We start from the raw sequence: 14481 nt of genomic DNA on the forward strand, positions 1-14481 counted from the left end.
TTATAGAAACATTTGTTCAATGATATTGAAGCATTTCATACCAAAAAGGGAATTGTCTAAATGTACTATAAAAAGAAAATAATGATTATAATGTAAGAAAAATACTTAATATGAGTACTTGGCACTTAAAAGGAATGTATGGCATACATATATTGCCTTTGAATATTAAAATTCATATATAAAGAAGAATTATAGTCCAGTATGGTTAAGAACTTGTGTTCTGGCATTGTATTTTTGAGGTTTGAATTCTGACTAACAAGTTATTTCCTGGGAGAGTTATTTCTCCTCTTTGGGCTTCAGTTTCCTCATTTTAAATAGCAGTGCCTACTTCATAGGGATCTTGTGCAGATTAAATGAGTCAATCTGTGCAAAGTATGTAATACAATGTCTGGAACCTAAAGGCTCCACACATCTTAGCTATTATTATTATCATTTGATATGGTATGTGTGTGACATAACTGACCTATGTCAGTGGTTTCCAAATACTCATAGAAGGTCCAGGTTTGCTGCATCGGATCACCTCAGGATGTTTTGAGAATATACTATCTGTAGATTCAGGTTCAAAGAGTTTGCAGTTACAGTGTGATGGATACTTTCTTGGAGATATGGTGGGAGCACAGAAGCGGGAATAATTAGTTAGCTGGGAGGGTTGAGGGAGTCTTCACAAAGGTCATAATGCTGGGCCAGGGCTCAAGCGGTGAAGACAGACAGACAACTCTCCCTATCCGCAGGTTTCATATCCATGAGTTCCGCATCCGCGGATGAGGACGGATTGTAAGGGATTTGATCATTCGCCAATTTTGGTATCCACGTGGCCCAGGGCTCCTGAAACCAATCCCCTGTGGATACGGAGGGACGAATGTAGATGTCTCCTAGGAGGAGGTGGCCAGGTAGGCATATACTCAGCAGAGGCAGTAGGTACATCCAAAGTTAAACTACATCTACTGAGGACCTATTAGGAGCCAGACGGGCTGCTGGACACATTGATCTCATTTACCTCTCACCTTGACCCAATGAGTCTGGTGTTACAATGTCCCTCCATATGTGTGGACATTAAGTAGTTTGAGCATCTTTTCCGCGCTCACAAAAGATGTAAGATTCAAACTCAGGTCTGACTTGCAAGTTCATCGTCTTTTTGCCAGTCTCCTTTGCTGACTGTGGTTCAGTGTGCGCGGGGATCTAGGTGGGCAGCCATGGTGGACCCGGCAGAGAAGCAGCCTGCGGGGGTGTGAAGGCCTCTTATTTCTAGTGCTCGCAGCAGCCCTCCTGTGCTTCTCGGCCTTGGGGAGACTGCAGCCTTGGGGAGCCTTGCTTGAGAGGGCTCCACCGCCAGCCACCTGCATCCTGGACCTGGGGTTAAGCACCTCCCAGGTTAAGGCTGTTGTGGTGACCGTTGTTAGGTGCAGTGACATTGGCCACCTTCCCTTGGGATTTTCCTCTGTAATTGCTGCCACTTTCCTCAGGCCTGTGTTCTACTGCCCTCCCTCCTAAGGTTACTTATCAGTAATAAACCACCCAGGTGCCCCAAGGCAATCTGGTTTGCTAGTTAGAAAGGAAACAAGATCTTGATCTTGTGTGTTAACTCTGAGAGCTCAGTTTGGAAACACACAAAAGATTTTAAGGATGGAAACACTGTATTTTTCCATATGTAGTTCAATGGGGACCATGGTGAGTCTTTTAGTTCTTCTGAAACTTTGAGAGTAGGGTGGCAATGAGAGGACATAACCCCTCATTTTGTTTATTTAATGAAGTCACAAGAGATCGGCTGTGACTGCTTCTGGGTAGGTTGAATTTAATTTTATTTAACAAACAAGTCATTCTAGCTCAGTGACTCAGAGGGAAACTTCAGTCAAAAAAACTTGACTTACTCTTGCTTCCCTCTATATTTTACTGTCTCCAGAAATCCAAAGACACCACTATGCCAGAAATACTCCAGGTGGGTTAGGGTTTTATTCAAGGAAATGCTGCAGTAGAAAACTACCATTTCTCTGTGCTGTGTTCAGGTGAGTTAGCAAACCCTCTGGGCTCTGATATAAGCAGCCACGTTTGTACCGAATAGAATCCATGAGCGGAGGGTTGGGGAGAGGTGTCTGAACTGTGATGTCTAAATTATTTCTCACAGAGGAAAAGAAATTGCTGGTGAAACTTCCTTCCTTGTGGGCTTTCTCGTCAACTGTCTTGTGCTTTGCTAAATCAAGCTTATTATAAACTAATACTCTAGAAGCATTTGAACAAAGTAGTCGTTGATTTTGTGATACCTATTCTGGCCATATGGCTCATGGACGGATGTGATTCCCAAATGGAGCTTACAAAACAGGCCTCTCTGCCCTGCACTGCAATCCCTTATTTCCAGCTTTCTCCTGGACATTTCCACTTGACTCTCCTACAAACAACTTGTCCTGACTGAGCTTACCATACTTTCCCCATCACCCTCCACTTTCCTCACCGTTGACCTCACCTCCAGGTTTTCAGATGACCAGACCAACCTCTGGAATGTCCAGTCTTCAGTATCAGCACATTTTATCTCCTTTTCTCCACATCATGTCTGGATTTATACCTTTATTTCTACTGCCATCATAGTCTGCCACCTGACTATATTTCTTTTGATTCATTGGGTCTGTTCCCCCTAACGTATGGATGTGAGTTAATTTTCTGAAACACTACTTTATCCACGTTTTTCTTAAAATTCTCTAGCGATCCTGTTTGCTTTATGAATCAAGTTCAAATCCTTTATCTTGGCATTCCAAGCCTTTTCATTTTCTCTCTAGTCAACGTATTTTACTACTTTTTGGACCTTCTTCCTACTCAGTGCTTAATATCTCCCATATGTCAGCTCAGTCTCACTTCTAGGCAATTCCTGAACCAGTCAACACTCTGCCTTATCTTTTAGATTTCAGCATGAGACCATAAAGTCCTCTTCTACTGCTCAGGGCAATTCAGTAATCTCTGCCTTCTCTTGTCTCTGATTTACTGTCCATGTCATTTACTTAAGAACTCGTTCATTTATGCTCTTGTATGGTCCTTGGTATAATGTGTATTTGTCTTATCCCTCTAATAAGGTTGCTAGGTCTTTGAGGGTAGAGGAGTATCTCAAAGTTTCCTTTTAAGCACTCAGAATCTTCAGCCCAGGGATGTAGTAGGTGCCATCCCGCCACCCCCCAAGTCCTTGTTGACAGGAAAGGAATTATTCGGATATTTGTGTTTGGTGGATCTGGCAGACTCCAGTCCATTGTCATCGGAGACAGGAGCTAGTCATCATGTAAAACGCTGTCTCAGCCCGGTGGTTATTGGCGTGGCCCAGGGCACCTTGGCCTCACAGCCTGCTGGGCATAGAGCGAATGTTTGTTGAATGAGTGGATAACAGCCCAGAGGAAATACTGGGCTCACGGATTCAATTGTCTGTTTTTCATCACTCAGATAAAAAATAAATTTGTTAAATGATATCAGCCAGGTTAATAGAAGGCAAGGGCTATTTTCAGTTCTGGCTTTAGAGGGTGAAAACTCTTTCCTTTTGAATACGGTTTTCCTCAGACAGTCAGGGCTACTGCATGATCTCTCTTGACTTCTCTGTTTGGCTCCTCCTTGAATATTGCATCCTCCAACAACACCTACATCTAGTTGAGCAGAAGGGCTGACGACTCTTTCCTGGTTCCTTAGGTCCTGAAGCCCTAAACATTGGCCTCAGTGCGCAGCCCTCCTTCACATCATCGTTGCTTCAGAGCTGCTCATGTTTTAGTTCCTCCAGAAAGCCTTCTCTCATTTCCCAAGATAGAGTTAATTCTTCCTTTCTTTAACTTCCCCCAAGTTTATCACTCTCTCCTCTGAATCTTGTTTACACATATATGTTTCTCATATTATGTGTACTCTTATTCTAGACACATGTATTATTAGATGTATCAGTCATATCAAAATGTATTTGCTTATGTCTCTGTAAATTCCTTGAAGGCAGTGGTTATGTCTCACGTATATTCGTATCTTTGGGGCCTGGCATACTGCTTATCCTAGGAAGCACTCCACTGATGGCCAGTGATAAACAGTGACAGGGAACGAGGGAAACAGTGCGGACACCGTCAACTCTGTCTTCTGCAGTGCGGTGGCGTTTCGGTGGCTAACCATCCTACTGGTCTGGCACTTCCGCATCTGAAGTGCTGGGGAGCCTGCAGCCAGAAACCCTGAGTGCCCATCATGGAGTACGTTCCAGGTGAGTCAGAAGGCATCACAACCACAACCACAACCAATGCCTTGCCTTTCTCCCAGAGGAAGGCAAATATTGAACTTTGAAATTGTGGGGCGTTAACCTTGGAGAAGTCTGAGCTGGTCCCAGCCAGCGCCTCCCTTCTCTGCTTGGGGAGCACAGGGCTGGGGGCCGGGGTTTGGGGCTGGTGGGATATCATCTTCTGAGCATGACTTCTTTCAAATCACAGTAACATTTTTTAAAGGATGTTTTTATTTTTTGTTTTTAATATATATATATTTTTGGCCGCACTGTGCAGCATGTGGGATCTTAGTTCCCTGACCCAGGAGCGAACCCACGCCCCCTGCAATGGAAGCGCAGGGTCTTAACCACTGGACCGCCAGGGAAGTGTCTATTTTCTGTTTTTAAATTTTTCTTTTTTAAAACAATTTGAGATATAACGACATAGAACACTGTGTAAGTCTAAGGTGTACAAACGTGTTGATTTGATACCTTTATGTATTACAATATGATTACCACTGTAGCGATAGTTAACACCTCTATTCCTTCACCTAGCTAACATTTCTTTTTTTTTGTGGTGAGAACAGTTAAGAGCTCTTGGCAACTTTGAAGTATATAATACAGTACTGTTGACTAAAATCACTATGCTCTGCATTAGATCTTCAGAACTTATTTATCTATTAGTTGCAAGTTTGCACCCTAAACAATATCTCAGCAGTCACATTTTAGTTTAGGTTCTTTACATTTTGTGTGGTTCTCATACGTAACATTAAAAGTTATCATTCAAGGTGGGGGAGGGGAGGGATAAATTAGGAGGTTGGGATTAACATATACACACGACTATATATAAAATAGATAACCAACCAGAACCTTCTGTGTAGCACAGGGAACTATACTCAAAATTTTGTAACAACCTATAAGGGAAGAGAATCTGAAGATAATATATATATTTATATTTATATCTATATCTGAATCGCTGTGCTGTACCCCTGAAACTAACATGACATTGTAAATCAACTATACTTCAATTTTAAAAAAGTTATCTTTCAGAAGATTACTGAAAGGCTGTCACCATCTGCTAGGAATTCTCTCTTAGAAAATGGAGTTTATAATCAAATTGCCGCCCCTCCCTCTTTAAGATGGGGATATCACTTAGCACCAGATGGTTTGTAACATGCAGGGTGGCTTTTGGTTGACTGTCATTTTGTGAATGTATTTTATATTTCTGCAGGGTGTAATGTGTTTAGATGGAAGCTTTTAAAAAAGCATTAAAAAAAACACATTTGAGTCTCTGGGTCAGTTCTTCATAAAAAGGTCAATATATATATGTTTGCAAATATTCTCTTTTGGAAATAATGATCAAAGGAAAATATTTTGGTAGCGCTACTAAAATTACCTCATGCCTGTGCAGCTAAAATGGCCCTGCCTGGAGAGGCAGATCTGGAGGAATAGAACTTTAAACATCAAGATTAGCAAATTAACTGACAGGAAAAGCCAAATAGCCAATTAACCTACTACTGCACAGCCTCGGGGCTGGTCTGGAGCTCCAGGCTCTCTGTGGCAGCTGATATTTTGTGCCCTAAAACCTCCAGCTGATGCTCCTTCTTTCTTCAAGCTCCACAGTCACTGGGCATGTTTGCTTTGTATGTCACTTCCTTTGCTGAGCCAGTGTGGAAATCACATCGTGTTGCTCTGAAGTGGTTGCCACGGGAACACCTCCACCTAGTCATTATCTACTCAGGCTCCTGATTATATTAAGCCAGGAGACAGAGATGTAGCAGGGGTCACTGGAGCCACCTGCTCTGCAGAAACTGTAATTGCTTCTGCGACGTCCACCTCTGGCCACCCGTCTCTCCGAACACTCCTCTACATTTTCCCCTCTCTAGTATCCCCCCAAACAAAGTCAGTAAATGAAGTCAGTACATAGGAAATCAGCATGGGGATAATACGAGCCATTACATTTCCATCCCTCCTGCCCTCCTCCAGTTCTCTGTTTTAGAACCTCACGTGGATTAAAAATAATTGTCACCCTTTTTTCTCATTCTGTTCTGCCTCTCCATGCTTAGAGGTAAAGATGACTCTCTTCTTTAGAAGTCTATAATTCCTGTGTCCCACACAATGGTACTGAAGCCACGGTTTCCTGCTACTTATCCAGAGAAGCTTCTAGAAATTCATATAGATGCCTCTTTTCTAAATTGTATGAAATATAAATAGGACATGAAACTGGCTCTTAACAAGTAATTTTATCTCACATGTTTCTATTGATCTGGATGAATTTCTTATGAGGAGGATTTTCTGATCTTTATCCTCATATTGCATGTGACATAGGAAGGGTGTTGTCTCAGAGTACTTTTTGGGGGAAAAACCATACAATCCATTGGCCTTGTAATTTATTGTCCAAATCAGGATGTTTTGGGAGTTGAAAGGTGGCATTATTAATAGGTATGCCTAGACAACAGGTGCAAATTAGGACTATCTCCGGCAAACCAGGTATATATTGTCACCTTACACGTAGATGACAGGTACATGGGCATGGTAGTACTATGCCCTCACAGAATATGGGGAAAGGAGCACCTCTTGCAAAAAAAATTTGTGCATTTAGAAATTAAACTTGTGGAGTTTAAAATCTGGATCAGCAAGAGTTTCCCTTTTTGTTTATACTTCTACTGCATGTAAATTTTGTTAATGTGAGTCCATTCTTAAAGTAACGTGATGGCACTGGGAATTGAAAAGAAAAAAAATATGACATTAACAAAGGAAAATAGACTGGACTGAATGTGCCTATAATGATGTCATAAACTCTTTTACCCTGATTAAAAATCTAACTTAAAGGTTGGTAACTTTTTTCTGTAAAGGGCCATATACTAAGTATTTGGGGCTTTGTGGGCCATATGGTCTTTGTTGCAGCTACTCTGCCGTTGTAGGGTGAAAGTAGCTGTAGACAATATATAAATGGATAGGCATGGCTGTATTCCAACAAAATCTTGTTGACAAAAACAGGCAGGGTAGGGACACAGATTAGGTGCATTAGCTGTTGTTTGCCCATCCTTGTTCTAGTTCTCTGTTTGAATATCTAGAGACTGTGTTCTGATAGAAGGAAAGTTATTTTAGATACGAATTCTGATGTCTCCTGTCCTGTTGTGACAGGTTGGGGGCTGTGGCTAGTGGGGCCCATGGAGAAGTACAATGGGTCTTACTACTTAGTGTACCTTTTTGCTTCTGCATGTTTCAGCCATTCAAGGCGTAGCTGAGACGGGTGGTAGAGGGTAAGCCACCAGGGAGGGACACTTTGGACAGGGAATGGCAGCCATGTAGGTTTCACAGAGCCTTTTGGGAGGAATGTTGCAGGGATGCAGACACAGGGAAGAGAGGCTATGGTGATTCAGTTTTTCATACAAACTTTTTTTTTTTTAAAGTCCTAGATGAGATTCTACCTTGGGAGAGTGTGCAGAACTGCAAGCACCTGAGGAAAGTGGGTCTGTGCCTATTCTTGGAAAAAACTGACTCAAAATTAAGGTAAATTACATTTAAAAATCACTTTAGTTTGGTACTTATCATGTAGAATTGGAATCAGCTGGTAAAACTAAAAGCTTTAGGAGGAAGTCTCAAAATATTCTCAGGGGTTTATTTCAAATTTTTTATAAAGTTATATTTAAAATGTTTCCCTTTAGGCAGAAAGCACACACTAACAACTCAGGCAAACCACAACACGGACATGAAGGAGATCAAAGACAATTAAGTAGACTGTACATGATAAGGCAGTAGGAGACGTGACACATATATCTTATGTGACTCTATATAACACAGATATGCACACATCTGCTGCTACTTGGTGACAAGCTGCTTTAACTGTAGACTAAGGAAACTGTGGAGAGTGACCACAGTAATGTCATTGGTTCTAGACAATGGAATGGGTAGTATCACAAATAAGGAAAAATCTCAGAGGTCTTCAGTTCTATCTGATTTGTCTGGTTAAATGAAGAGGATGATTGACATTTATAATTATTTAACATAATCTTTTCAAGGGGACCCTTTAATTGGTCAGTTAACAGAAGTTACTAAGATGTCAATAACTATAAAGAGAATATCCTTTCGGATCCTGTAGTCTATCTTGGGATGTGGTTTTTTGTATAGAGGAAAAAAAATTGAGACCACTTAGAAAACAAAGTACAGTGAAGGCAAATTATTATTGCCTTAGCATATGTTACTGATAAAGAAATACGAGTGAAACAGTTATCCAGAGTGGAGTGCTGAGCAGAGGAGAAAGGGAATTGCAGGATGAATGGCCAACACTGTCACTCGGCGGGTGGGAGGTCATGAGCAACAGGCGAGGTGAAACGGGGATGGAGGGCAGAGAGTCGGGGGATGGAGGCTAGGGCTGAGTCCAGGTAGCAGGAAGTTCCTGGAGGATCTACGGCAGAGGGATGACAGGATGGCACCTGCTTACAGATGGTCTAATATTATGTTGTGAGTAATATAACAGCAAAGTATTACCTGCATTGAGTTTCTCTTTAAATTTTTATAATTTCCAGTTTTTTTCAGCTTAAAAAGTGAAACAAAGTACTTTTAAAAAATCCAAGTGTTACAGAAACCTAAGATGTAGACAGTTAAATATTCCATAATCCCACCTGCAAGGATAACTATCATTAGTAGTTGATGTTGCTCATTAACACTAGGATAAACAAAAAAAGTTTATCATTTGGAACCTTGGAATTATAAGGAGAAATGTCTCCTATTTTCCTAATTTGTTCATGGCGTATATTAGGACCCATGATATAACATCTCATTTACTATTGAAAAGAGGCTTTTTGGTTATTTTCTGCCTCTGACCCTCAGTATGTGATGCCATTGAGAGTCCTGGTCTATAGGAGACAGTGAATTGGGACCACATGCCTGGGACCTGGAAATCCATACAGGCTAGGGGCTGTCAAAGGGATAACTTCCATGGGTAGCTGGAACAACGCATTCAGGGTCATAAGGCGGGGTAAGAGACACCATCAGAGCTCCCCATAGGCTGTAACCAATATTGCATTAGTCTAGGAACTCAACTGTATAATCTAAAATGCATTTTTTTGGGTCTGGGTGGGGGAAGCTGTCTCTAGTATGAAAAGAGTTACTCCGAATCCCTGTGTCTCTGAAAGAGCTGAAAAAACAGATATTGCACACTGATATGGGAGGTGGACAAGCCAGGAGAAATACACATGTCCATCTTTCACTGGCCTTTGGCGGATCTAAGGATCAGAAATAGCAAGTTCCAATTTCTCCTAGTAATTTTCAGGGGTCAAGGTAAATCAAATTACCTCTTGAGTTGAACTTGTTTATGCCAAAGGAAAGTAATATTTTGTGGGTGCAACCCAGCACTTTGAAATTTATGGATGGGAAGTGCTATGAGAACCACATGCCAAAAACCTTGGAGCAAGTTGTGAAATTTATCCATTTTCTTCATTCCCCACCCCCAAGTCCCAAGTGAAGGATGATTGTGATAGTTAGAAGACATGAAATCTGGAGGGGTGACTGGTACTGGTTTGGGTTTCCAAAGGAACCTGAAATTAAGAGAATTATGAACCAGAGGTTGAGCAAATCTCCAAAGGAGGAATAGTATATGAAGGGGAAAGTTAGAAATAAATGAACTTCTGAAGTAGTCATAATGAAGGAAGCAGCAGCAAGTGCAGACTGAAAGGACTTCGCCATGGTGAAGCATTTTACCAGGGATGCAAGAACGGACCTCAGAGACTTAGATTAGATAAAGAAGGGAAAATCAGATAATGGATAGTTACTAAGGGCAGCTGTACAATAGGTTATCCTGTGGGGTTTTAAAAATAAAATAGAATCTCCTCTAGTCTAGTCCTGGCTGAAGGTGGAGAGAATGTCCTGGATAATGAAAGGAATAGCTTCCTCGTGTCGGGCTTCACTGTTTTCAAGATTTACATTTTTAAAGCTGGCATGATTTCACTGGACCCTCGTTGAAGCTCTGTGAGGTAGGGCAGGGCCCGAATGACTTCACTAGTAAGGAAATCTAAAGACCAAGGGTTAATTTGCAACTGGTCAGGGAGAGATGGAGGAAGGAAGGCGGACCTCCAAGGGTTTTGAAGTTCAGAGGGAAGTGAGAATTTTTTTTTCAAGGAAACATTTGTTCCTTTCCAGGTACACTTGATTACTCACTGTTAAGGAGGCGGAAGTCGATGAATGGGTAGGAGCCGCGGCGTTCAGCAGGAACCCCCGTCTGACCCCTCAGTCGTACATCTCCTAGAAAACAAAATCCAAGCAAATGTTTGAAAACGTTGCCAAGTGTATTCACTTTTCCTCTGTAAATCCTCTTACCCACTTATGTCACTGGAACCTACACCAAATATCAGGAGAAAAATGATTCCATTCACCTTGTTTAAGAGAGCGCTATGTGGGAAGGGATGTTTAATGAATGCTGAGAGTAATGAATTTGGCAATATTCTAAAAAATGAAGCAGCACTCCTTTATATTTGCCTGGAAGATAGGTCTGTGAACATTTTGGTAATTTACAAAGTTTCCATAGTCTTTTTTATTCTTCCTAGTGCCATAAAGATGAAGCATCTTAATCTGGAGGACAAAACGGTGTGCTGGGATTATAGCTTTTATTCTAATTAGAAGTTATAATTGCCCACAGTGCTATTTTTCTTGGTTCCAGCACAGTTTGTTTGTTTTTCTGGCTGGCATCCGCCTTACTTGTTTCTCAGGTTGTATCATTCATTGACCTGCTTGAGAAGCTGCTCAGATCAGGGCCAGTCTAGCTCCGGGTACTTTAGACACTCAGTCTCCCTTGCACTTATGAGTCCGTAGAATTTCTAGTCCTTATTCATTTGTAGGTTTCCTTTAATGTCTGTGTTCACTTTCCCTGATTAAGGAAAGTAGTGAAGTTGAGTGGAAAGGTTTCACGTGGACTTCAGAACAAGGTAGACCTTGGATAAACCTGGCTCAGACACTTGCTACCTGTGTGATCTTAGAAAATTTATTTCTCTGAGCCTCAGTTGCTTCACTTCAAGGTGTCATTGGTTGGAGAATCTAAAATAACACTTGCTGCCTGGAAATAAATGCCGGTTTTACTTCCTTCTACAATTCTGCAAGGCAGGGATCATGCATATTATGTGTTTTCCATTTCTCTGTAGTGCTTTGTGTGTTGTCTGGTACTTAGCAAACTCTAAGTGAATGTCTTCTATTAACAAGAATAGATATAATGACCAAATTCACCAATTAGTACATATAATATGGAATCAGAGGAGAGGTAAAAATACAAGAGACCTAATGTATTTCCGGAAGACTTGAATTGGGGAAGGTTTCAGTTCCAAGAGTAATGCCTCCACTTCCATAAACCACTCTTTCCCAGACAAGAGGTGGCACTAGGGCCTCAGCCTACGAGAGCAGGAACAATCTTCTCTCATTAACTCCTGGAGTTAACCAGAGCCTGGATGAGATCTCCATCAGCTATAACCCATGCAACTGACAGTGTTTAAAATATCCCTCACAGATGCGCCTTGTGTACACATGGGCTTGTAAACTGTAAGCTGTGAGCCCTTGGGCTATTCTTTGCTTTGAATTTTATATTGATGCTTTATTTAATGTTTTGTATAATCTGATATTGCAGTGCCATATTGATATTAAAGAACATTACAATTTATGGAACACAGTAAAGTGGGAGGAGGAGAGAAGAGATGGAAAAGTACATTTAAAAATATGAATATAAAAAAAATATGAATATAATCTGACATTAAAGAAGAGAATGCTAGTATCTGGTAAATTCGTGGGGCTGGATGGTCAATAGTTATAGGAAAGCCACCAGAAAAAGCTGAAGAGTTTTCCTCTCCTCGAGTTGTCTTCAACACCTTATGTTTATAACTCTCTAAAGAGTTTACAAAGCACTTTCACAAACATCACAGTATATTTATTTTCTTGTTTTTCTCATTGGATCTTCACAATAGCCTTGTGAGGAGAGTCACTATTATTACCCTTACTTTATAGGTGAGAAAATAGAGGCTCAGAAAAAGAGGGTGAATGATTGCTATTCACCCTACTGGCCTCAGCTCAGGACTCAGACCTCAGTAGATTGACTTTATTTATGTTTAAACTTTTATTATGTTTTAGTGAAGTATTGTTGATTTACAATATTATATTAGTTTCAGGTGTATAGCATAGTGATTCAGTGTTTTTACAGATTATATTTTTTTAAATGTTATTACACGATAATGACAGCAATTCCTAGTGCTATACAGTATATCCTTGTTGCTTATCTATTTTATACATAGTAGTTTGCATCTCTTAATCTGATAACCCTATCTTGCCCCTCCCCTCTTCTTTCTCCCCTCTGGTAACCACTGATTTGTTTTCTGTATCTGTCTCTTTCTGTTTTGCTATATACATTCATTTGTATTAATTTTTAGATTCCACATATAGTAATATCATACAGTTTTTGTCTTTTTCTCTCTGACTAAGTTCACTAAGCATAGTATTCTCTAGGTCCATCCATGTTGCTGCAGTGGCAGAATTTCATTCTTTTTTATGACTGAGTAATATTCCATTGTGTATATATATGCCATATCTTCTTTATCCATTTGTCTATTGACTTTAATTGACTGCCTGAGTTTATGGTGCTTTAAGCTTATAATTAGCAGGGCCAGTCCTTAAATCTAGGTTGTTAAACTTCATAGGCAAAGATCTCTCCTCTCAATACCATTGATTTTTTTGTCTATGAAGTGTGTGCACCTGGTTTTTAAAGTTAAAAAAAAGTCATAGACCTCCACATGATAGAAGCTGTGCTTTCAGTATTTATCAAGAAAATACAGCATGTTAAAAATGATACAACAAATTCAGCACTGCCTTTAAATGAATTTATATTTTATGAGTGACAGTAAGATAGACATACACTTGAAAACCTAGGCAGACTGGGATTCCCTGGTGGCGTAGTGGTTAAGACTCCGCACTCCCAATGCAGGGGGCCCGGGTTTGATCCCTGGACAGGGAAATGGATCCCACATGCATGCCACAACTAAGAGTTTGCATGCCACAACTAGGGAGCCAGCAAGCCACAACTAAAGAGCCAGCCTGCCGCAACTAAGACCCGGCTTAACCATGTAAATAAATAAATAATAATAAAAGAAAACCTATGCAGAGATGAGACTGTCTTCATTTGGTCTAAAGCTGGCTCGGCTTGTGGATTTGTTCACCTGTTGCGTCATCCCTTTGGGCTTCTCCTGTGGGTTTCAAGCTCACTAATTGGAACTCACTTCCTCACCAGTATTTGCTTCTCAGTGTTACCAAAGAGTTCATCCTGACTTTGTAGTTCTGATGATACTATTTTCCCAGAAAATTTCTGTGTAATATCAATGTGGGTTTTAAAGCCTCTTCCAGAGTTTATTCCATTTGTCCATCTGAGGGTCTAAGGCAGAGGTGGCCCATCATCATGACTTTAGATTTCGACTTCAGATTTAGAGAAACTGTGAGGAGACAGCACCAGGTGGCGGAACGGGTAAAAGGCGGGGTGGTGATACGCTGAGAGTCAGGAAACACTTGTTACTGAGAGGATCAGTATTTTGCCACCTTGGTGACCTTGGGCAAATCAATAACTACTTCGAGGTCCAGTTTTCTAATATTTAATGCATTATATAGCATTTCCCCCCCTGCCTCCCCACAGGATTTTTGTGAGGAAATTATCAGGTGCCTGAAAAATAACATGATGATTAACATTAATGAATACTTATGCTGTGCTGAGCATTTTACATGCATTATCTCATATCATCTACCCAACAACCCAATGAAGGAGGTATTATTATTATTATTATTATTATTATTATTATTATTATTATACCATTCACAGATGAGGAAACTGAAGCTAATGGAAATTTGATATTTTGTCTGTGCTCAGAGCTAGTGAGTGGGGAGCTTGTGCTCAAACTCAGAACTGGCTCCAAACCCCATGTTCTTAACCAACCATTCTCCTATAGCATCAGGATAAAAAAACCGTATAAACAGTTAAGCAGTAACTTTTTATTGCATAATGTATGCTCTGATTGCTAGTTGCCCATAAACCAAATATATATTCATCATGATTCCAGGAAACTAAATACCAGGGGAATCTACCCCCTTGATGAATTTGAGATTCAATCAGATAGATGCTGTTTATTCAAATAGCAGTTCAGTGGAAATGGGCTGCATGAATAAGACAACCAAATCCTGCTCTGGATCAACAAGGCATCTATTATTTTCAAGTAAGAAATGGAAAGCGATTATTAAAAATATTATTCAGCAGAACTCAAACGACC

At 40.6% G+C, this 14481-nt stretch overlaps 1 protein-coding gene across 3 annotated transcripts in view; it reads right to left on the minus strand.

The window, feature by feature from the left end:
* The window catches only part of PDE7B (phosphodiesterase 7B), a gene marked incomplete at its 3' end in the record, with an annotated part of 635832 nt that overhangs the window by 70895 nt on the left and 550456 nt on the right, over positions 1–14481 (minus strand). For all 3 annotated transcript variants that reach the window (XM_082405720.1, XM_082405722.1, XM_082405721.1), the window contains one exon: positions 10358–10441. In XM_082405720.1, coding sequence (XP_082261846.1) covers positions 10358–10441 — 84 coding nt within the window. The remainder of the gene's footprint in view (positions 1–10357; positions 10442–14481) is intronic.

This window comes from Balaenoptera borealis, assembly GCF_965194805.1.
Source record: "Balaenoptera borealis genome assembly, chromosome: 9".
In the NCBI taxonomy this organism is placed as follows: domain Eukaryota; kingdom Metazoa; phylum Chordata; class Mammalia; order Artiodactyla; family Balaenopteridae; genus Balaenoptera; species Balaenoptera borealis.